This window comes from Octopus bimaculoides, chromosome 29 (genome assembly GCF_046866305.1).
Source record: "Octopus bimaculoides isolate indiv1 chromosome 29, ASM4686630v1, whole genome shotgun sequence".
In the NCBI taxonomy this organism is placed as follows: domain Eukaryota; kingdom Metazoa; phylum Mollusca; class Cephalopoda; order Octopoda; family Octopodidae; genus Octopus; species Octopus bimaculoides.
This window is the reverse complement of record NC_142956.1, coordinates 3,885,728-3,909,656: the sequence shown is the minus strand read 5'-3', so window position 1 is coordinate 3,909,656 and position 23,929 is coordinate 3,885,728. Positions and strand designations below refer to the sequence as shown.

General features: G+C 38.1%; 1 protein-coding gene across 8 annotated transcripts in view; it reads right to left on the bottom strand.

Moving 5' to 3' along the window:
* Positions 1–1,147: 1,147 nt before the first annotated feature.
* Positions 1,148–23,929, bottom strand: part of LOC149130297 (uncharacterized) — a 43,135-nt gene continuing 20,353 nt past the window's right edge. The window contains exons 6-20 of one of the 8 annotated variants that reach the window (XM_089345203.1): positions 22,676–22,712; positions 17,690–17,899; positions 13,396–13,571; positions 9,688–9,830; positions 8,017–8,067; positions 7,851–7,901; positions 7,685–7,735; positions 7,519–7,569; positions 7,353–7,403; positions 7,187–7,237; positions 7,021–7,071; positions 6,855–6,905; positions 6,689–6,739; positions 4,865–4,936; positions 1,148–1,611 (exon numbers count right to left, since the gene is read on the bottom strand). In XM_089345203.1, the coding sequence (XP_089201329.1) occupies positions 1,406–1,611; positions 4,865–4,936; positions 6,689–6,739; positions 6,855–6,905; positions 7,021–7,071; positions 7,187–7,237; positions 7,353–7,403; positions 7,519–7,569; positions 7,685–7,735; positions 7,851–7,901; positions 8,017–8,067; positions 9,688–9,830; positions 13,396–13,571; positions 17,690–17,899; positions 22,676–22,712 (1,303 nt within the window). In that variant the 3' untranslated portion in view covers positions 1,148–1,405. The remainder of the gene's footprint in view (positions 1,612–4,864; positions 4,937–6,688; positions 6,740–6,854; positions 6,906–7,020; positions 7,072–7,186; positions 7,238–7,352; positions 7,404–7,518; positions 7,570–7,684; positions 7,736–7,850; positions 7,902–8,016; positions 8,068–9,687; positions 9,831–13,395; positions 13,572–17,689; positions 17,900–22,675; positions 22,713–23,929) is intronic. The other 7 variants (XM_089345204.1, XM_089345205.1, XM_089345207.1 and 4 more) reach the window with 7 other exon arrangements.

Below are 23,929 nucleotides of genomic sequence, written 5' to 3'. Positions count from 1 at the left end.
TCACGCTAAAGACAACAGGCTGCATTAGGTTTTTGAAGAATTTAGATGCTAAAAATGGCCCTTGAAATGCTTCCATGATCTTATTATTGCTACTGGGGTTGCTTGTGGTTCTTTTGCAGGATCAATGCAGATAATCTCAGGGATTCCGAATGGGTCTCAATGAATGGAGTTCCCATTCACAGTTACCATACAAACAATTTCCTGTGGAACCACTCTTTGCCTTGACATGCAACAAGGCACAGGGACAAACATTTAAACAAATTGGAATATATCTCCCAACACAATTCTTATCACGAGGTCAGCTGTAAGTTTCCTTTTCTAGATTTTGGATGAAGCCTACTGGAAGGAAGGAATTTCAACCATGTTTCGTGGTCTGCTGCCACAACAGCTCCTTTATAGGATCCAGTTAGCTCAAGACATCATCAGGAAGAACCACGTCCGGTTTCGGCCCCTACTCCTCTACCGTTTTGACGTGGCGGGGCCACCTCTTTCGGAGGTGTCTTCAGCTCTGGTGTTGGGTGCATGTCTTCTTTCACTGTTTCTGACTGTTCTAATTCAACTGTGGAATGTCCCTCGCTATGGTTATTTTCCAGGAGGTTCTGGCCACATGTCTTACGGTTCATCAACCCGCATTGTTGAATTACTTTCTTCCGACATACCTTCCCTTGGTGGATTAGGATCCAGTTAGCTCAAGACATCATCAGGAGGAACCACGTCTGGTTTCGGCCCCTACTCCTCTACCGTTTTGACGTGATGGGCCCCCCCCCCTTTCGGAGGTGTCTTCAGCTCTGGTGTTGGGTACATGTCTTCTTTCTTCTATTCCCTGGCCTCTTCGATGCAGCATCAACAAGTGTCAGCGTCCGACTGATTGTCTTGTCAAATTCCCCTTTTTTATACCTGCTGCTAGGCTCCAGCAGGTTGCTCCAGCAAGTTGTCACGTGGCAGAAATAGAAACTGTATATTTACTGACAAATGTGTCTACAAGGAGGTTCTACTTGAAAGCAAAATATGCATTTTAAGTAAGTTTCACAAAATGGAATTACAACTTTCATTTTTGGAAAAATTCCACAGGATATTTAAACTATATAACAATGGAAGTGTTTAGGGAGATGCCGGGACTTACAATGACAACAACACCAACAACAAATGAAATTTCAAAGCTTATCTTTATTTCAAAAGTTAATCTCCCACAAAAAGGAAGCTAAACCAATAAAGGGGTCTCCATGTGGTAAATAGATCTGCTAGAATTAGTAGCCGAATCCTACTCCATTCATATCTTATCTTAAAGAATGACACATTAGACAAGGAAAACATGATGGTCCTGGATGGAAGACATTTGATCATAGGTCTGTGGATGGTGAAGGTAGACTTGGGACTAGACAACAGCAACAATTTACACAGAAATTCAATTGAAGTCTGATTTTAAACAGTCAAGAGCAGTAAAACATTCACTTTTTTGAAGGGCTTCTTTTAATATTTGAGGTGTACGTTTCGCTGCACTAGAACTTCTATACCATTTCAGCAGCATCTGGAAGCTTTGTTCCCTAACGCTATAGGAATGGTCAGCTTTTATGATTTCCAGGTCATCTTGTTTAATTCCTAATTCCCTTCCTGCAAAAGAAATAAGAAATAATTGCAACAGCATTAACGATAATATAAAACCCGTGTACTGTAGACTGTATTAATTAAGTCAAAGAAATTAGGTGAATAGAAATGGGAGAAATACTTAAGAAACAGGGAAATTAGAAGACATTGTTATTTATTTCTAACAATAGTGACAAAAATAACAAACAAGTGGAAAAAAAGGCTGGAAATGGAGAAAACATTAAAAAAAAAAACGAATTAAATGGAAGTTACACATGAGAGAACTTCTGGTAAACAACTGGCAGGAGAAGTGTTTGTGTGAGTAGCAGTGTATGGGAGCCTAAAGAATCAACAAAGACTAGCAATAGTTAAACCATTTCATCTATCCATTCATTTTCTTTGCCCTCTCTTCATAGGAGGGTTATAGGGGCAGAGTCCTCAAGCACCTCCTTCATACGATCCTATCTAAAGAAACCTTTATTAGAATTTCTGAGAGGATTTCCAAACACAACCAAATGAAACTATGGGTATTATGCAACAATTCATTCTTGGTTTCCCCCCCCCCCCCCCCCGGGGTCTCCTGTCAGTTGGTTCAGCTTCACGAATCCCTCTTTTGATTCTTTCCTGAAACATTTTAATCACATGCTGATAGCATTGCAGCAGCTGTGACCTCTCAATGCAGAGAAGCAGTCGCTTGACCTGGAGAGACACCTAAATCTCGAAGCTACACACGTTACTCCAGAGACTCTTCGGAGGAACTCAATTTCGGTCGTTTTGGTAACATCCCATATTCAATGACTGAAATAGTCACCTGTGATGTCGTCCCTCTTATGTTGTTGTTGTTGTTGGCACTCCATCGCTTCCAATGACGACGAGGGTTCCAGTCGATCCGATCAACGGAACAGCCTGCCCGTGAAATTAATGTGCAAGTGGCTGAGCACTCCACAGACACGTGTACCCTTAATGTAGATCTCGGGGGATATTCAGCGTGACGCAGAGTGTGACAAGGCTGACCCTTTGAAATACAGGCACAACAGAAACAGGAAGTAAGAGTGAGAGAGAAAGTTGTGGTGAAAGAGTACAGCAGGGTTCACCACCATCCCCTGCCGGCGCCTCGTGGAGCTTTAGGAGTTTTCGCTCAATAAATACCCACAACACCCGGTCTGGGAATCGAAACCGCGATCCTATGACCGCGAGTCTGCTGCCCTAACCACTGGGTCATTGCGCCTCCACCCTCTTATGATTAGTAAATAACTAAAAATGATCAAAATTCAGAAATATCTCAAAAGTGGGGATTGTGTACCTGAATGACTTACTGTTAGGTACCTATCACATATAGAAGATACCAGAATACTGACTCCCAAAAAGGAATTCCTTCACTGGCTCAAGGCGACAGTTTCAAAAGAATCTCATACAAGAGAGACTCGAGAGTAAACAAAGCAATGAGAAGAGTTTTAGTTTGTAGGTCATAAGACAAGGGTCACCAAAATCTACACCATACACCTACAACACTTGGGTCCTGAAAAAATCACTGCATCCACAAACATCTACATCATCTGCAAAGTTATCACAATTTATATGCAGGGGAAAGAAAAGGGGTTAATAGGAATTCTATATGGTGTATCTAATGTACACAATAGGTGCAGTGGTATCACAGGCAAGCTTACAGGGAGGACAGGTTAGGGTTAGGGAAGGACTTTGTAAGTAGCAGATATGCAGGAATAATTCGTAGTAAGAACAAGATACAGTTGATAGTTTCTCTAACCTAAGAGACATAATTAGAAGTGGGTGGGTGGGGGGACTATGCAAAAAGTGCAGTAGTTAGAGGAAAAACGAGATGAAAAATGTACAGGGAATTGTTATGTCTACTGGCAACTAAGGGATTCTGTCTCCAAATGAAGGAGAGATTGCATGAGGTGTATTTATAAAGTGTAATGTTGCATTTAATGCAGAGGATGCGTGGAAACTGCCAGGAAATGAGGTGAGCACACATCACTAGAAGTGAAATGTTAATGTGTTGAAAACTTGGAGCCAAAAAAACTAGGTCTCAGAAGAATCTGTGATAGTTCACAAGAAAAACAAAAATAAATGTTATAGATATAGAAGGGATATGGAAGATGAAATTTGGATAAAGAAATGCCTGGAATTCAAGTCAAAGGAAACAAGCAATCAACCCTGACAAAGGACCACAACAACTCTGGGAGAAGTCATCTGACCATTACAAACTTAGTAAAATGGATGTAAGATGATGATGATAATGGACTGGTGTTAGTGGATTGATTTTAGCCCAGTATATGACTGGTACATTTTGTATGACTCCCAGAGAGATAACAAATTGGCAATGTCACAGATGATGTCCTCTCTTAATTTAGGTAAATCATTTCTATCAGCTGACTGAGGGGATAATGTTATGACCTCTTGAGTGAGGGGTGAAAGGTTCAAATCTAGTCCCCAACACAGCTCAATGTCCTGGTAAAGACATCTCTCCTATGGTTCAGTCTACGAACCATAGGGAGGTAAAGACATTGCTGTAAATAATAGGAACATTGTATAAATGATGTTTTATGTTGTTAAACTTTCAGACAAGGGGAAATGGGATACTGTGGTGTTCATGCCTTTCCAATAAAGGAGAGTGAAACGATTTCAATTGAGAAACAAAATCAAGTTGAGTTTGAATTTTCTGTTGAGATTCTTTTTTTTTAACGTAAGCGAGTTTCATTAATTTACAATACTGAGTTCAATCCAGCCATGGACACAGTCAACAATGGGAGCCTGTTTTCTATAGAGACTGGCACTATATATTGACCAGGGTCGAAAGAACTACAATCAAAGAGACTACAGCATGTCCCACACAATGCAAACTCTCGTGTTTAAAAAGGTTGCATTTGATAATGTGGTCCTCTTCAACCAAGATAAAGCATTATGGCACATCTGGAACCGTTTCCTCTTAACTCTGCCAGATTAAGGCAGATATCTGCCCAAACAAACAACAAAAACCTAACAGTAAACTTACTAAAAGTGTAAACAAACAAAAACATTGTCATTAATTCAACTGTTTACTCTTAAACGACAATATTTTTGAGTCCCTTTTACAAACAACAATATTAACTCTACTCTGTCTCTTCATTTATACATTTTACGAAATTTCATTGATATCTTTACTTTATAGCTAAACTTTTAATTGGAAATTAGGAATGGAACCTGTTCTCAGTCATTCAAACAAACAAAAGTTTAGCTTAAAGCAAAATTTATAGAAATTAACTGGGTATTTTATACTCACCAAGTTCCTGCCATTTACCCGCCAACTTTCTGGACACCTGATGAAGATGCTTCTCCTCTAGCATTACAGAATCTGAAATATTTCCAAATTTTACACTTCATAGCATAATTTCCCTATCTCTGTTAATGGTTTATATTTTATTATTGTAAGATATTCCTATCATCAATGGACAACTGCTGACCATTATAGGTTTGGTCAACAATTTTATACTTTCTACAGTGGTCCTATATAATGGCTCAATATTTAGGTCCATAACAAAATAAACTGACCTTCCTAAGCATCCTTTTTCTATTAAGACATCCCACTCAATCTAACAATGTTGCAATCATCTCATTTAATTATCACATGTTAACACCTCTTATCTTTTTTCTCTCTTATATCTGTGCTAAACCTATGACATGGCGTGGTGCCCTCACCACTAGACTTCACTAATCAACATTCCCCTCATTCTTTTGCTTAATTCCGATGTCAACCAAGTTGGTCATCAACAAACTTGACACAAACTCATGTCACACCACTTGGAGTAGGATCAACACACACCTGTTATCTTTGTCAAACGTTGCTGCTTTTAATCTTTGATTTTAATTATGCAACTCACAGTTCACCAGAATTTCATCCTGATTCAGGAAATATTTAAAGACACCTTAATGAAATAGTTTTCTTTCCTGATGAGCAATGATTAGTTCTACACAGGTGAAACAGAAAGTGATAACAGGTATCCTAAAACTCTGTATACTTACACAAAACATCTTTAATGACACAAATGTTTATACACAGATTAATGCAAAGGAAAAATATCTGAAATGGTACATAAGAAGTGATATTCAAGAATATATAATCAAGATGGTGATATAGATAACAATGAGATGAGAGAAAGGTGAATATATCTCTTTAAGGGGAGAGAATTGCTTCAGGGTTTATATTTATCTTTTGTATTGTTTCCTTATCATGAGAGACCTTTTTCCTGTGTTTTATGTTTCCATATTTCCATAAATCCCCTTATGGAGAGAGAGAGAGAAAGAGAAAGAGAGAAAACAATTCTCTCAGCAGCAGACCAAAGCCTCCTACTTGGATAAAGACATCGTTTCGTGGATGTCATGGTAGATTTAGTAACAGTGAAAAAAAAAAGACAGGGTGTTCACACTTGTAGCAGTTTTCAACTTAACCATCTTGTTCAACAAGAACACCAACAACAATGATCAGTAAACTTATTGAAAATGTACAACAAACAAACACCGACATTAACTCACCTGTTTACCATTAAACAGCAAAATGTTTTAGTTCCTTCATTCAAAAGACAATTAACTCGATTGTGTTTCCTAATTGAGCCATTTTAGCAACAGCGCCAACACTGCTGGACAGTTTGTTTAAAGTTTGGTAATATCAATATTTTTAATAACCTTCATGTTGTTACACTACTGGGAACTACAGAGGCTGCTACTTGTAGATAGATAGACAGATAGATAGATAAAGAGAGAGAGAGGGAGGGAGAAAGAGAGAAGGAAAGTGAGGGAGACAACAATGAGATGAAAGAAAAGTGAATATATCTCCTTAAGGGGAGACAACCGCTTCAGGATTTATATTTCATCTTTTGTATTTTTTCCTTATCATGAGAGTCCTTTTTCCTGTGTCTCAGGTTTTTATATTTCAATAAAACCCCTTTACTGGATATTCTTGCATTTGTAGGTAGAGAATAGAATTACTTTATAGGTAACCATTCGAATGAAATTAGCAATGGAACCTCTTCTCAGTCATTCACACAAACAATATAACTCAGGTGAAGGTAAAATTTATAGAAATCAATTACAGTTATTTTATACTCACCAACAGATTCTGCAACCGTCTGGACTGCTTTCTCTTCAGACTTGGGACACACTGAAATAAGAATTGGAAATTAGCAATGGAACCTCTTCTCAGTCATTCACACAAACAATATAACTCAGGTGAAAGTAAAATTTATAGAAATTAATTACAGTTATTTCATACTCACCAACAGATTCTGCAACCGTCTGGACTGCTTTCTCTTCAGACTTGGGACACACTGAAATAAGAATTGGAAATTAGCAATGGAACCTCTTCTCAGTCATTCACACAAACAATATAACTCAGGTGAAAGTAAAATTTATAGAAATTAATTACAGTTATTTCATACTCACCAACAGATTCTGCAACCGTCTGGACTGCTTTCTCTTCAGACTTGGGACACACTGAAATAAGAATTGGAAATTAGCAATGGAACCTCTTCTCAGTCATTCACACAAACAATATAACTCAGGTGAAAGTAAAATTTATAGAAATTAATTACAGTTATTTCATACTCACCAACAGATTCTGCAACCGTCTGGACTGCTTTCTCTTCAGACTTGGGACACACTGAAATAAGAATTGGAAATTAGCAATGGAACCTCTTCTCAGTCATTCACACAAACAATATAACTCAGGTGAAAGTAAAATTTATAGAAATTAATTACAGTTATTTCATACTCACCAACAGATTCTGCAACCGTCTGGACTGCTTTCTCTTCAGACTTGGGACACACTGAAATAAGAATTGGAAATTAGCAATGGAACCTCTTCTCAGTCATTCACACAAACAATATAACTCAGGTGAAAGTAAAATTTATAGAAATTAATTACAGTTATTTCATACTCACCAACAGATTCTGCAACCGTCTGGACTGCTTTCTCTTCAGACTTGGGACACACTGAAATAAGAATTGGAAATTAGCAATGGAACCTCTTCTCAGTCATTCACACAAACAATATAACTCAGGTGAAAGTAAAATTTATAGAAATTAATTACAGTTATTTCATACTCACCAACAGATTCTGCAACCGTCTGGACTGCTTTCTCTTCAGACTTGGGACACACTGAAATAAGAATTGGAAATTAGCAATGGAACCTCTTCTCAGTCATTCACACAAACAATATAACTCAGGTGAAAGTAAAATTTATAGAAATTAATTACAGTTATTTCATACTCACCAACAGATTCTGCAACCGTCTGGACTGCTTTCTCTTCAGACTTGGGACACACTGAAATAAGAATTGGAAATTAGTAATGGAACCTTTTCTCAGTCATTCACACAAACAATATAACTCAGGTGAAGGTAAAATTTATAGAAATTAATTACAGTTATTTTATACTCACCAACATATTCTGCAACTCTCTGGACTGCTTTCTCTTCAGACTTGGGACACTCTGAAATAAGCATTTCAAAGTTTTATATTTCATATAAAAACTTCTTTCTCTCTGTTTATAATCTATATTCCATTATTGTGAGGCAATCATATCATCAATGGTCAATTGGTGACCACTATGCTTTCGGTCAACACTTTCTAAGCTGTTACTATGTAACAGCTCAATATTTAGAACCACAACAAAATAGGCTAACCTTTCTAAATCTCATCTTTTTCTTAAGACATCATATATACTAATCTAACAGTTCTGCAATAATCTTAGTTAGTTATCACTTTATAACTCTCTTTTTCTCTTAGTTTTGTCTTTCCTTTCTTATGCTTGTGCTGGACATATGACATGCCGTTGTCCCTCTAACCTTCACTAACCAATATTCTTCTCATCTTCTGTTAAATTCCAGTGTCAACCAAATTGGTCACCAAAGGTCTGGCCACAAAGTCATGACACATTGCTTCAGGTAGGATAAACATACCCCAGCACTCATTTTTAAATGTTACTGTTGGTAATCTTTCATTTTAACTGCCCACATCACACTTCAACAGAATATCACCTGATTCAGGAAATACTTGAAGGTATTTCCTTGTCATTCATCCTCCTTAATAAGCAGCCTTGTTTGTTTTTCAGGTGAGCAACAATTAATTCTACACAGGTGAAGCAGAAAGTGATAACAGGTATCCTGAAAAAAACTACATTTGTATAAAATCTCCTTCAGTTAAAACTGTTTATCTACAGATTATTGCAAAGGAGTTATATCTGAAATGATACACTAGAATTCCTTCTCAAGAATATATAAGCAAGGCGGGGATATAAACCAAACTGTATTTTTCTAGTAGTTTTGATTTATCAATTGCTTATTGCCCCTCTTCAGTTTGTGCCATGATTTTACTGCCTCAACACTTTTCAGTCAACAATGGAGTGTCCCGTGGTCTTTAACTGTTAGCATTGGTTCTCCTGCTATTTTGAACTTCACTTGTTTCCACGGACATTTCACAAATGACAGACTGCACTACTGTAATTGTTTGATATCTTCACAGTATGATAAATCATGATGAATTTGTGAAGTTCAACTTTGTAAAATAGGTTGAAACTATCCCTGACATCATTTCCCAATTACAACATTCTTTTCAGATACCCAGGCTGATTGATTTTAACCGTCAAACTCTATAAAGTTGGTCCTTAAACTCTCAGTTGAGATTTTATCCTTGAATCTCCTACTTTACCAAAGCTGACTCTGATGTTCTTGGAAGTAACATTGTCTTTAATTATCAGCTCTCCATGATACTGATAAATCATTAATCACCTCTAATCACTCACAATTGAAAGTAAAAGGTTTACAAATAGAACATTGGAGATTTAGTGATATTTCAGTTTAATTACCATTTATCTTACATTATCATTCATTAGTCATATGTTGCAAAGCACAATCCTTTTGAAGTGTGATCACTCTTCTAATTAGATAAAGACAATGTTTAGTGGATGTAGTGATAGATATACTATCACAAAGAAAAGACCCCATTTATACCAGATAATGGCAGATCTGGGTCTTCCCCACAATATGAAGTGTGTTATTCCATACCAGAAAGTTAATGAGACAACAGACAGATCATTAAAGAATGTTCTTACCAAATCCACTTTTGCTGCGAATGTGTTGTCGACATATGGGGCATTGCTTAAATGTCATTTGAGAACAGCAATCCTGACAAATAACAGTATGTTGACATGGCTGGAGTGTGACAGTAGCCTTTTTCTCTTGACACCACCGACACCTGTGGAACAAAATATTAACACATCCCATCAATGACATTCAGTTATAATAAAATATTTCATTATGGACATGTTTAGAGTACAGAATATTAAGGGGCACTACAGTGACCAGCAAGAGTACATCGTAAATTCTTCTGTAAACAATTACATACAAGCAGGTTTGTGTGTATACAAGTGTCACATTAACATAGACAAACAAGGCTGGGCTGAAAGTATCATAGGCTGACTAAGAAGGAGTTATCATACAGTAATTAAACTTGGAATGCATTAAATTCAACCTTTACTGATGCTAACTCCATTTTTGCTTTCCAGATAAACCCACATTGGAATCAGAATTGAGGACTTGTAAAAGTGGTGCTAGAGACATTTTGTGAAAATGGATAAAATTTGGCACCGTGGTGTTATCAGATATCTGCAGAAAAAGGGGTTAGCCCCCAAGGACATTCATGCTGACACAGTTGCTACATTAGATGATGCTCCAGTTTTACCAACTGTGCAAATGTGGGGAGCTGAATTCAAGAAAGGTAGGGAAAGTCTTGAAGATGACCCAAGGTTTGGCCGTCCTGCCACAGCCACCACCCAAGAAAACGTTGACCATGTTCGCCAGAGTAATGGGTGGCAGACATTTAAATGTTAATCAGATAACGAATGCTGTAGGTATCTCCCGTGAATGAGTTGAGAACATTCTGCATAACGAACGTGGCATGTCGAAGGTTTCAGCTCAGTGGGTGCCACAACTTTTGATGCCTGATCAAAAGCACACCAAGCTGGTCATGTCGCAGGCAAACTTGGCACTTTTTGAAGCAAATCCGGTCGGTTTTCTTGAATGTTTTCCTCATCCAAGATGAATGCTGGGTTCACCACTTTGATCCAGAGATCAAACAGCAGTCTATGCAGTAGAAACACCCATCTTCTGCCCCCACCAAAGTAGGCCAAGATGGTGTCATCGGCAGGGAAGATGATGGCCTCCATCTTCTAGGATGCAAGCAGCATTGTGTTCATTGACCCCCTTCAGAAAGGCCATACTACCAATGGTGAATATTATATGCCAACTTGCTGAGGCAGCTACGAAAGGTAATGAAAACAGCCTGGAAAACTGATGAAGGGGGTCCTGCTTCACGGGGACAATGCTCCTGCACACAAGTCTCTGGTTGCAATGGCTGCTGTGCATGACTGTGGCTTTGAACTGGTTGATCACCCTCCATGTTCTCCTGATTTGGCACCATCTGACCATTTTCTGTTCCCCAACATGAGAAAACACTTGGTTGGGAAGCAGTATCGGACCAATGATGAAGTCATATCTGCTGTTGAGGACTTTTTTGAGGGTCAGGATGAGAGCTTCTATACCACGGGAATCCCAGTGCTGCAATACTGATGTAAGAAGTGTATGGACCGCAGGGGAGACTATGCCAAAATATAAAACACATTTGGTCAAGTTCACTCATTGCATCGTAGTCAGCCTATGAACTTTTCAGCCCATCCTCATATATATGTATACATATATATACACACAGATATTAATAAATATATGTCTTGAATGTGATACATCACAAAACCTGGTTGACACAAAGAGAACTAAATATATTCTCAAACCATACTTCACTTCTAGAATAGATTCCATTTCTTCTCAACAAATATCTCTTTGTACTCAAGTGTGTTTCTATATGCAACATTTGTTATATATATATATATATATATATATATATATATATATATATCCGAAAATGGAAAGAAAATTTGGATCTCGACTGAATGACCTGTATATATATATATATATATATATATATATATATGTGTGTACTCGGTTAAAATGTCTTACGTTTAAGCTGGTTCCCATGCATTTCCCTGAAGAGAAGATTACATTTTTAACATCGCCGATTCCTATGGAAGGTATAATTTGTAATCTTCGAAACATATGTTGGAAACAAAAGTATGCAGTTAACATATGCGTTTTACTCCATTCATTAAATTTATATGTATGTATATATATATATATATATATATATATATATATATATATATTACTTTCTTCTATTTAATCTGATTAAGAAGTGCTCTATACTTAGACATACAGTTTTGAATTTTATGGATGGACAGACAGGACACAATTGCTCTAACTTCATGTATGGGTGAACTAGGTAACAAAACAGGTCACAGTGCTAAAATAGAACAATGCCCTGAGAATTATATACGATATGTATGTACAAAACCTGAGAACCCTTTTCAAAATTGATGAGTTGAATGCTGTAAATGCCATATTTCTATGCACCACTAACTTCACGTTGATTTCAGGCCAATAAAAGGTACACTATAGTTATATGATTGAAGGATTGTGGGTAACAATCCAACTACTGGTTTGGTCCTTTCAGTGCCTGGCCCATCTGTCTTCTACCACCATTGCATTTCAACAAAATCTGGCTATCCACAGGGAAATTTTGGATATTTGATGTAATGGATATTAAAAGTAGACTTCCTTACATAATCATACACTGAAGGACCATATAAGAAAGCCATGCATACAAATCTGCCCCTAGTTATAAGCTAAATCAAGGGACATTGAGAAAGCCACTGAATCTTCCACACATGATGAAATTGTTATTGGTGAATCTGAAGAAATCATTGATCTACAAACATTTTTTGACAACTTTTCCACTTCAAATGTATTTCTCAAAAAACGCTGACTTGTTAGATAAACTTTCTACTGAGGCATGTGCTTACTCTTTAGCTGCTGATAAGGAGAGGTGTGAAAAGCAAATATCTTCTCAAGTCCGTCTTGGTTTAGCACCAGATATACACCTGAAGTTATGTATTGTAGCTTCTTTGAATTACGACCCTACACTACATGGAAAAGCTCCAGGAAACTTATCAAGGACAATACATCCTCCTCTATGAATCGTGATAGGTTTCAATCTGGAAACAAATTTTTGATTTTAAATACCAACAGTTTATGTAACAAGGTCCACCTTTTTGATTCTTACATTAAAAGTACCAATTCCAATCTTGTTAGTTAAACCTGGGCACATTCTTTACTCTGCAATGATGTTTTGAGTATAGCAAGCTACATTTTGTTACACAAAGACCGCTCTGATTACCATAGGGGTGGGGGTTGTGTGATGGTCTATGGTCACTCAAGCTTTTCTGTACTTCCTTGTGGAGATTTAAACTGGTCACTACAAGAAGTATTCTTTTGCAACATATACACTTCTACTTGAATTTGTCTACCATCTGCAAAACTGCCATCAAAACTCACAGATTTTTGACATCTCCAAACCTGCATCTATGGAAGCAGTCACCCATATTTTCATACTGGTGATTTCGATTATCCAAATTGACTTTACCTTGCTGTTGATAAAATAAGTACCAGTTGCAAACTGGGGCTGTTATAATTGACTTATCCCCTCCCTGACTTTGCTGGCCTTGTGCCAGAATTGGAAATCCTTATTGTTGTCTCGGGTCAAGACACTAATGACTGAATAATACATCGGGAGAATTAAAACCAAATAAACATGATTATATACAAAATAGAAAATGTCCTGGTTTATCTTGTCATTGCCAGTGAGTACTTACAGTGATCGTAAAAATGTTTTTAATTTTTCTTTCAAATGTTGATTTTTTACGCTGTCCAATGGGGTCGCTTTCTCATCATTACGATGGTATAAGCTAGCTCCCTGGCTGGCAAGGTAACTCACGACTACTATTCCAGAGAGCCTCTTATCCATTGACAGTTGGAGCTCAGTGCAGCACTACAAATGATGAAATATAAAACGATGAGTAGAATATTAGACAAATATATATTATAGATAAACAAATCATGTCAAATGTAGGAAATATAATGGAACAAGTATCACAAATAACAGAACACAACAAACCAACAAGAACTTATCTATACAACTGGCTTGATGAAGCCAACTGGCCATAACAAAAGAAATACTTATGGAAGAGTATTGTATATATAAATATAACACAACAACAAACAATGGCAAACTACGTTTTGTTACACAAAGGCCACTCTAATTACCATGGGGGTCGTGTGATGGTCTGTGGTCACTCAAGCTTTTCTGTAATTCCTTGTGGAGATTTAAACTGGTCACAACAAGAAGTATTTTCTGCAACATATATACTCCTACTTTGTTTACCATCTGCAAAACTGCCATCAAAACTCACAGATTTTCAGATCTGCATCTATGAAAGCAGTCACCCATATTTTTGTACTGGTGATTTCGATTATCCAAATATTGATTGGGAAACCTTTCACTGGTCACAAATTGCAACTGATTTCCATAACAACAAACAATGAACAGAGAATAACAACAACATAGTAATTTCTTCAGACACAGCAACAAAACCAACACCAGGCAGACATATCCAAACATATCAATAATGATTCCAAAATTTATAAAGAAACATTTTTGGCTGATGAAGTGAAGTAAAGGAAGTAAGGATTGGTGTCGTGCTTGAGGCAACACACCAACACATTATAGTCAAGAAATTGTTGAAACTGTTAGTCTGATAGACAATTCCTATAATAAAATGGGTAGTTGACTGCTAGAGTAGCTTCTTCTCACCAAACAAGACATTACAACAATATGCAGGTGACTATCAACTGTCTGAAATACAGTCACACGTCTGTAGTGACCTTTATATATCTGGGAATCAAAGAGTTGCTTAAATTCTGCAACAATAGACAATAAACACCATCAGATCTACCAGTGGATGGATGATGCTGATGTCTTTCAAACAGACAGACATATATACACCTAGAAGTAGTTGATAGCTACTGTTATCTAGGTAATCAAGTCAGCAGTGGACGTGGATGCGCCGAGAGCATCGCTGCTAGAATAAGATTAAGCAGGGCAAACTTCAGAGAGCTTCTCCCTATGTTGGTAACAAAGGGCCTCTATGACTATCTGTTTATTTACATTGTCATACATACAAACTCGTGACATCACACTTTTGTGTGCACATCTTAATGTAAATTCATTCTCATCAAATCTCCCTTCTTTACAATCATTGCAAGGGATATTATTCCAGTCAATATACACACAAAGTCCAAGCCCTGGCAATATTTGGAACCCAAATTATCAACTTTGAATAAACTCAGTTATATATTCATTATCATACTGATAAAAGAAACTTTCTTCAAAGTCCATGAATATATTTTCTTTAAATTTAACTGTCCATAAATGAATTTATTTTCCTTTTCCTTTCTTTGGAAAGAATAATGAAATATGCTTTCTAGCAATTAACACAGTTCAACTTGTTTAACTTGAAATTCAACATTTAACACAGTTCCTGAATTTCTCTTGTTAAATTTAAAGAAAATATCTTCATGAACTTTGAAGAAAGTTGTGTCATCAGAATGATTATGAACAACTGAGTTTATTTGAGGTTGATAATTTGGGTTCCAAATACAGCCAGGACTTGGACTTTGTGTGTCTATCGACCCCAATAATATCTCCTGCAATATTTGTAACTACACTGTCTACACTGAGGGTATTCTTTTGTTCTGCCTTGAGGTTCACACTTTCTTCTTGGACCCCTACTGACATTCATGGCATTGATTTCTTTAGATATGGTTGGCTGTTCATCATTAAGAACTTTTCAATTGTTGTGCACTGATTTCTTTAGCTCTACACATCTGTGCAGTTTTTTCCAAATCAAGATCATGTTCTCTCAATAACCGCATTCTGAGGCTATCACTAAGAATTCCACAGACAATTCCGTCAAGTAAAGTAGTACACTTCACATTCTGTGATTTGGTTGCGATTCCGCTAGCTGTAAGATGCAGTTCAAACCTTTGTGTCCACCGATTCCAGTTCTCAGCTACATTGCCTTCTCAGCACAGTTGGGCTTCTTATCTGATTCATTCGGGTGATTATTCAATCCTACTTCTGACACCAGATAAATTATGACATACTTTGGAGAAAAGTGACTCCCGCCTGGACAGATGGAATTATCAATATCAAGTGAAATTAGTGGCATGTTGAATGAAGTACTGTTCCAGGTTGTGGAGGAAAACCGCTCAAGTATACCGGGAAGAAAAACCTGTGAGAAAATGAAGTTGGTAGAGCGAGTTCACAACATACAGAAAGGGAATACAGACATACGGGAAGAATATCCAGAGCTTTTCCAAGGACTTGGAGGCATGCTGGGAGACACCACATAGAATTAGTGGACAAAATCACACCCATGGTACACCCACCGAGGAAAGTGCCTGCTGCTTTGACGGACAAGGTGCAAGCAGAACTTGATTGAATGACCTAGCTCGAGTTGTCGTCAAAGAGACTCAATCCATAAACTGGATTAATAGCATGGTAACAGTAGTGAAACCAAATATGATTAGGATCTGTATAGGATCTCAATCGTGCAATAGTTGTTTGCCAGGCCTGTAGGTAACTTGAAGATCATACTTCTGTAGCCACAGCAACATTCTCTGCAACCTCTGAGAGAATCTCTACACAAGGGTTTCTGAAATATCATTTCAAGGGGCTTGCAATTAGTTTCTACTTGAATTGTTTTCCAGTAGATGTACGAATGAAACTTCTCACATCTATGGAGGATACCTAGCATCTCTTTCTCAACCTGCACATACTTCTTTTGTGCATTTGTCAGTGACCCCAAAGCAAATGCTACAGGCTTGTCAGCTTGCGTCAATACTGCTCCTAACCATTGGGAGCTTGCATCAACTGATAACGTTACTGGCTTTGTAACATCAAAGTACTGTGGCACCAGAGTCTCTGTCACTCTTTGTTTCAAATTCTTGAAGCATGTTTGCTGCCTTCCTTCCCAGTGCCATGCAATGTCCTTTGGCAACAACTCCCGTAGAACTACAGTTTCACTGGAGAGATTTGGCATGTACTTTCCCAGATGCTGTATCTTACCAAGGAATCTCATCAGATCTGTTTCTATGACACAACACAGGGCACAGCCATTACCATGTGTTTGTTTACATTGTGACGTCACACTTTTGTGTGCTCATCTTAACGTAAAAGTCACTCTCATCACAAGGTCTAGCTGTAGAAACGAAGCCAAAAGCAGACTGACTCTCTGGCTTACCAGTTCCAGTCAAACTGTCTAAGATATGCCAGCATGGAAAGCGGGCACTAAATGATATATATATATATATGTATGTATGTAGTAGAACATACAAACCAAGCCAAAATCACACTAACGATCTTCCTTTGTTGTATCCACTCTCTAGTGTTCTAACATTCAACATTCTAATGACATGTCCACAAGAAATCATGGATACCTGTCGTGTATAAGAAATGTGACAGAGAGCTGTTTCAGTGAACATTCTTCATAGAATGTACTGGATGTATTTCCTATGTCACCCTAACCCTAACCAGTATTACAAAGGTATTCATCTATCATGTCACACAGAACTCTCTTCTACCCTCTATCTCTGTCATTGGTCACCTCTCCTTCATACTGTGATGGCAGTGTTTACAAGACCAATATCCAAGATGGGTTACCTTCTTTACAGTTGAGTGGCCATGCTTTTGAAGGTGAAAGGAGATGGAATATCGTTAGTTACATAATACAACTAGTGCTATCATGAGAAACTGAATTATTTAATACTAAAAGAAGAGATATGGATGGGAGTGAAAAAAAATAGCAAACAATGTCTCCCTGTTTCTCAATTTCTATCCCTTTCTCTCACTTACACACACAGACATCCTCCTCATCATCATTTTAGATTCGTTTGCTATGCTGGCATGGGTTAGATGGTTTGGCAGGAGCTTGGCAACTGCAGAGCTGCTCAGGCACCAACTGCCAGCTTTGGTATGGTTTCTACGGTTGGATGCCCTTCCTAATGCCAACCACACACACACATTCACAAACAGTTTTAAAAACTTACCTCATCTAAAATGTGAATGTGTTCCACCTCAGAATGAAACATCTTCTCCCTTACACCAAGGTGCAAACAATTATTGCCATCATTGTCGACAACATGGATGTTTGCTCCATGTGTAATCAATTTATGGATTATTCCGAGGTGGGCGCTGGAGACGGCTTCCAGTAATGGTGTCATTTTCTTATGGTTCTCAATATCCAGTTTCACTGAATCCTTTGTGGAAGTAAAAATAGAAATTGAAAATGTACATGAAAATTAGGGTGGATATCAATGTGTCATTGCTGTCTTCTACTGGGTACTCAAGCAACCTGATCATGTACATTTGATGTTTGTTAGTGTAGTCAACCTTCTGTATGGTCCCTCCATAACTTGCTACGGATATGTGTTAGGGACATGATAAACCTATTAAGATGTCATAAACAGACTGTTTCAGCCTAATCTATATTTATCTCTCAATATAGTACGTTTCAGGGGAGTAGAACAAGAGTGAACATATAATTAGCAGATCAAAACTAGTAAAGAAGAATTATAATGTTGCTATTTTAATAAGGGGTTCATAAAACAGGTGAGTTGGTTAGCGTCCACGTCCTTAACATTCCTGTACATACACACATATACATGAATGTTAAAGAATTGAGATACACACAAACACACACACACATATATATACATACATATATACATACATATATACAGGGGTGGCCCCACTGCATGACACCTTGGGCTAGTGTCTTGTACTACAGTCTCGGGCTGACCAAAGCCTTGGAGTGGATTTGGTAGACAGAAACTGAAAGAAGCCCATCGTATATGTATATGTGTGTGTGTGTGTGTTTATCCCCGCAACATCGCTTGACAATCAACGCTGGTGTGTTTACATCCCTGTAACTTAGCGGTTCAGCAAAAAGAATCGACAGAAGTACTAGTCTTTCAAAGAATAAGTCCTGGAGTCAATTCCATGTTGTGGCGAGAGTCACAACAACCCATGCGAGAACAGACTTGACTGAACGACTATGAATAGTAAGGGTCTGACTGAGAGACCAGAGAGGGTAGGTGTTAATTGCAGGAAGTGGTAAGGTGTTGTTTTCGTAGTTTGTTGGTTCGTGCATGGATTGTTGTTGTTACCCTGCTCCGTAATATGCTTTATTGTTGCTACAAGGTTATAGTGTAAACAGTATCGTCATAATAATCGGTGATACAATACATTATATATATAAGAAAAGAAGGGTAAAAATACTGCTTGCTTAAAATCAAAGCAACAGCTTAAAAAAAACCACCAATCTTATGATAAATATTTATCATAAGATTGGTGGTTTTTTTGAAGCTGTTGCTTTGATTTGTGTGTGTACGTATATGTGTATACATATGTATGTGTATGTATGTATATATGGATAGGTATACGGGTAAAGTGTATGTATGCATATGTATACGGGTAATATAGTATAGTAAAGAGAAATAAACAAAATAATTAATTAATCTAGTGGAAATCCACAGGAGAGCAATAAAAATAGAAAATTAAGGTGTTATCTCCCCTATAATAACAAACACGAAAGCTAACGATGTCCTAAAGACCTAATAATAGTTATGTATGTGTTTTTTCGTGTTTTGTTCGAAAGGTAACCACTCCTGAAGAAGTGCCAAACGTCTAAATCCAATGGACCAGTCACTGGATAAGTTTGGCACAGAAATGTTAACATAGAGTGGTGAATAAATCGATATATCGAGTTTGAAGTCTCTGTCTCTTTTGAATATGAAAATTTAAAAGTTTAAAAACCTTATATATATATATATATATATATATATATATATATATATATATATATATATATATATATATATATATATATATATATATATATATATCAGCATCATCATTTAGTGTCTGCTATCTTGCTGGTTTGGGTTAGATGACGCTGGCAATGACCACAACTGTGATTGAAGTTTGCCAATGACCATGGTTTGCCAATGACCATGGTTCTCGGGTGCCATTTAGATGGCACACTCGATGACCATGACTACAATGCATGGCACCAGCAACGACCATAATTCGCAGGTGTCATTTACATGGTACCATCAAAGATCATGCCTATAATTCATGGGTACCATTTACATGGTACCATCAAAGATCGCACCTATAACACGTGTCATTTACATAACACCGGCGCAGCCACAACTGCGATTTCACTTAGCTTGATGAGTCTTCTTACACACAGCATATCGCCAGAGGTCTCAGTCATATGTCACCACCTCCATGAAGCCCAGAGTTTGAAGATACTGCTTCACCACCTCGTCCCATGTTTCCCTGGGTCTACGTCTTCCACAGTTAGAGTGTGGCACTTCTTTACACATCTGTTCCCATCCATATGTATCACAGGACCATACCAGCACAGTTGCCTCTCTTGCACACTACATATCATACCTCTCGTGCCCAACTTTTCTCTCAAGACGCTTAGACCTTTGTCGTACATGCACACTGACATTGCACATCCAGCAAAGCATACTAGCTTTATTCCTTTCAAGCCTATGCATGTCCTCAGCAGTCACAGCCCATGTTTTTCTGCCAAGGTGCATAGCTGTCCACACACAGGCATCATACAGTCTGCCTTTCAGTGAGGAGAGGCCCTTTGTTACCAACAGAGGTAGGTGCTCTCTCAACTTTGCCCAGTTTGTTCTTATTCTCACAGCTACACTCTTGCAGCATCCACCTCCACTACTACTAACTTGTAACCTAGATAACAGCAGTTATCAACTGCCTCTAGCTAACCCCACTGGCATTTGATGGAGTCTATTTTCTGTACATTGTACTTCTGCACCTTCCACACGCAAAAACTATTTTCCAAGTTAACATTGGCAAACTTCTTCCTTTCTGCTTCACTCATGGCTAAGTATACCTGCTTCCTAGCTGCCTGATATAACTCTTTGCTGCCACCACCCTTCCCGTCCTTCCAAGCCCATTTGTTTGTTCTAATGGCCTTGTAAACTACCCTTTTCCACCACCACCACCACCATTTCACCTTAGGCATGGCTGGGATATTGCACCAGCCACAAATTTGGCCCAAGGCTCTCACCAAGTTGTCCCGTTGGAACTTCCACTTACTCTCTATGTTACAAGTCTTTAAATCCTCCTTCTCATTATATACTTCATTTAGGACATCACTAAATCTCTGATTAATTGAAGGATCCTTCAGCTTTCATACTCTTCTTTTCCAAACTGGTTTACTTCTTGGAATGCTTCAAGCCAGTAGCTTGAACTCCCCAATGAGTAACCTATGTTGTGGGATACACTCTTCTCCACTGAAGGCCTTTGCATTTATGAGCAGCCACGAATCCTGCTTTCTGGTGAGAATGTAGTCAGTCTGGCTAGCATGTTCCCCAGATTTATAGGTTATCAAGTGACTGGCTAGCTTTCGGAATCAAGTATTACGGTCATCAGGTCATTTCCATCTCAGAACTCCAGTAGTCTTGCACCCTCCTCATTTCAGGAATGAATTCTGTGTCCCACCATGTACCCCATGGAAGATACCTGGGTGCTGCCCAACATATCCACTGAAATCACCAGCCATGAAGATAAGGTCACAGTCATTTATCTTTGAAGTGGCCAGCAGAAGAGTGTCATAGAAGTAGCCCTTCAGTTCATTTGGCATTCCTTGTGTGTGTGTGGGGGGGGGGGGGCGCATAGGACGAGATGGTTGTTGCTGTGCTTACATTGACAGTGCTGTGTCTACATTGGCTGCGGCTTTCAGCACCTGAAAAGGTTGTTATTAGCATTTGCCAGCCAGCATGTCATTAACAGTTGTCCTTGCATTTAATCCTGCATCATTCATGTAACACTCGCTAACACCACTGGACATGGGTGTTGTGCAGGCATTAGTATAGAAGGGTTAGTATGGATACCTGTAAATAGGAGTTAATCAGGTATTGTCACCACCAACAGTGGAAGGTGCTGCATCCTGGCATTCATGCAAAGCAATGTTAATAGAAATACAGGTAAATAAGTTAGGTAGACAAATACAGTAAGGGTAGTTAATCTGTGGAGTTAGGTAGGGAGAGAGGACAAGGGAAGTTGATTCATTATGTATTGATGGTAATGGATTAACGAAGCAATAGGGACTGAGTACAGCATGCCCTCATTTAGCTTTGTTTCTGAGGACAAGGACCCTTAACTTATCTCTGCTGCATAATCTCAGTCTGCAATATGTCTGGCAAGAATAACTCCGTGTGTGTGTGTGTGTATATATATATATATATATATATATATATATATACATAAACACCCACATTTATACATATGTACAGAGGGAAGAAAGCAGCCAAGAAGCCAAATAAATTATTGGACACAAGATAAAATGCCGACACCAACAATATACACATATAACACACACACACACACACAGCATGACAGACAGACCTTAAAAGGTGATGATGATCATTATTAACATTTGACGGATATTTGTCCTCATTTTATTTGTTGTTAACACAATATTTCAGCCGATATATCCTCCAGCCTTCATCAGGTGTCTTGGGGAAACTTCGAATAGGGTTCTCATTCCTAACATATTTTTCGAAGTTATCATCATCATTATTATTATTATAGTTATTATTATTCAGGTCACTGCCTGGAATCGAATTCGGAATCTTGGGGGTCAGTCGCCCGTGCCCTTAACCTCTACATCATATACCTGTGGGCATATGGCGTAGTGGTTGATGTTGATATATATAATCTGATATATATGGGTTGAATTCATAATGACCTTGTTTTGTCTGACCATTAAAGATAGTACTGTCAGCAGTGGTGGTCAGTTGGACTGTCACCACCACTACTACTATGATCATCGTTACCACCACCATAATTATTCTTCATAGGCCCAAGACCTGCCATTTAAAGGTTGCTGCAGTGCAGTTGATTAAATCTACCCCCAGAATTTCACTGGTATTTTGATGATATTAATATTGAATATTAGAGAGAGAGGATATAATATGTATTTAACTAACCTGGGACAGCATCAAAGTCACCACATCATAGTGTTGCCTGAAAGTTATACAAAGAGGAAAGGAAAAAAATATTATCATTAGATTAACGAAAACAAATGTAATTAGGTCATTATAACCTAATTACATCAATACACACAAATACACATTGTACATGTGTGTATATATGTACATACATACATATATATATATATATATATATATATATATATATATATATGAGTTGAGGAATGGAGTAGATAAAATCTGGGCTACATATGTTTCATAGCAAGTGGAACATCGGAACTGGTAAATATCCAAACGAGGTGTATATCACAGGCTACTCTTCAGACCAAGGGTGTCTTGATTAAATGAAGTTAACGCTGTCAATACGAGGCTCATGTTAACACAGAGAAGATGCGATAAGGAAAGAATCAACAACCTTGCCCCCTAATAAACCCCTTCTGTTCCTGAAAGTTGTTTCTTACACTTTCTATGGATTGTTTGAAGCTCACCTTCCTACACCTCAATCCCTGGATCCTACATTTATACATATATAAGGTGGGGACCCAAAACAACCCAGAATTTTGCAATATTATTTTCTTTGCTTACTTTTACATATTAACACTATTATCACCGTCAAAGTATTCTCCATTTGAAGCAATGCGTCGACCCAGACATGTTTTCCACTATTTGTAGCAGAGCTGGAACTCTTGCCAAGGGATGCTTTTTCAAGCCTCCATCATATTTTTCCTTGCCTCTGCCACATCTGCAAATTCTGTAGCAACAGCTTTTGTCACTATTGATGACCTTTGATAAAAGATAGGGATTGACTTCCAGCTTGTTCTTTCAGTTCACCAAATGCATTCAACCATGACTGCTTTTGATCTTCTGTGAGCAAGTGAGGCATAAATTTTGCTGCAACACTTTTCATTTGCAATTCCTTGCTCAAGATTCCTTGACAGGAGTTCCAGGACTCACCAATCATATCAACAAGTTCGTCAATTGTTCGGTGACAGTCTTCCAAAATCAGTTCATGAATTTTCATGATGTTTTCATTTATTTGGGAGCCCCACGGCTGCCCTGAATGAGGTTCGTCCTCAATCGGCAAGTGACCATTCGAAAAGCATGGACACCACTCGTGAACTTGTGTTTTGCTCATGGCATCATGGCAGTGTCCTTCCAAGTTGTTTGAAGCATGACAACTGTTTCGGCTGCTGTTTTCTCCAGCAGAAAACAGAATCTCATGGAAGCATGCTGTTCCTTCATTTCAGCCAT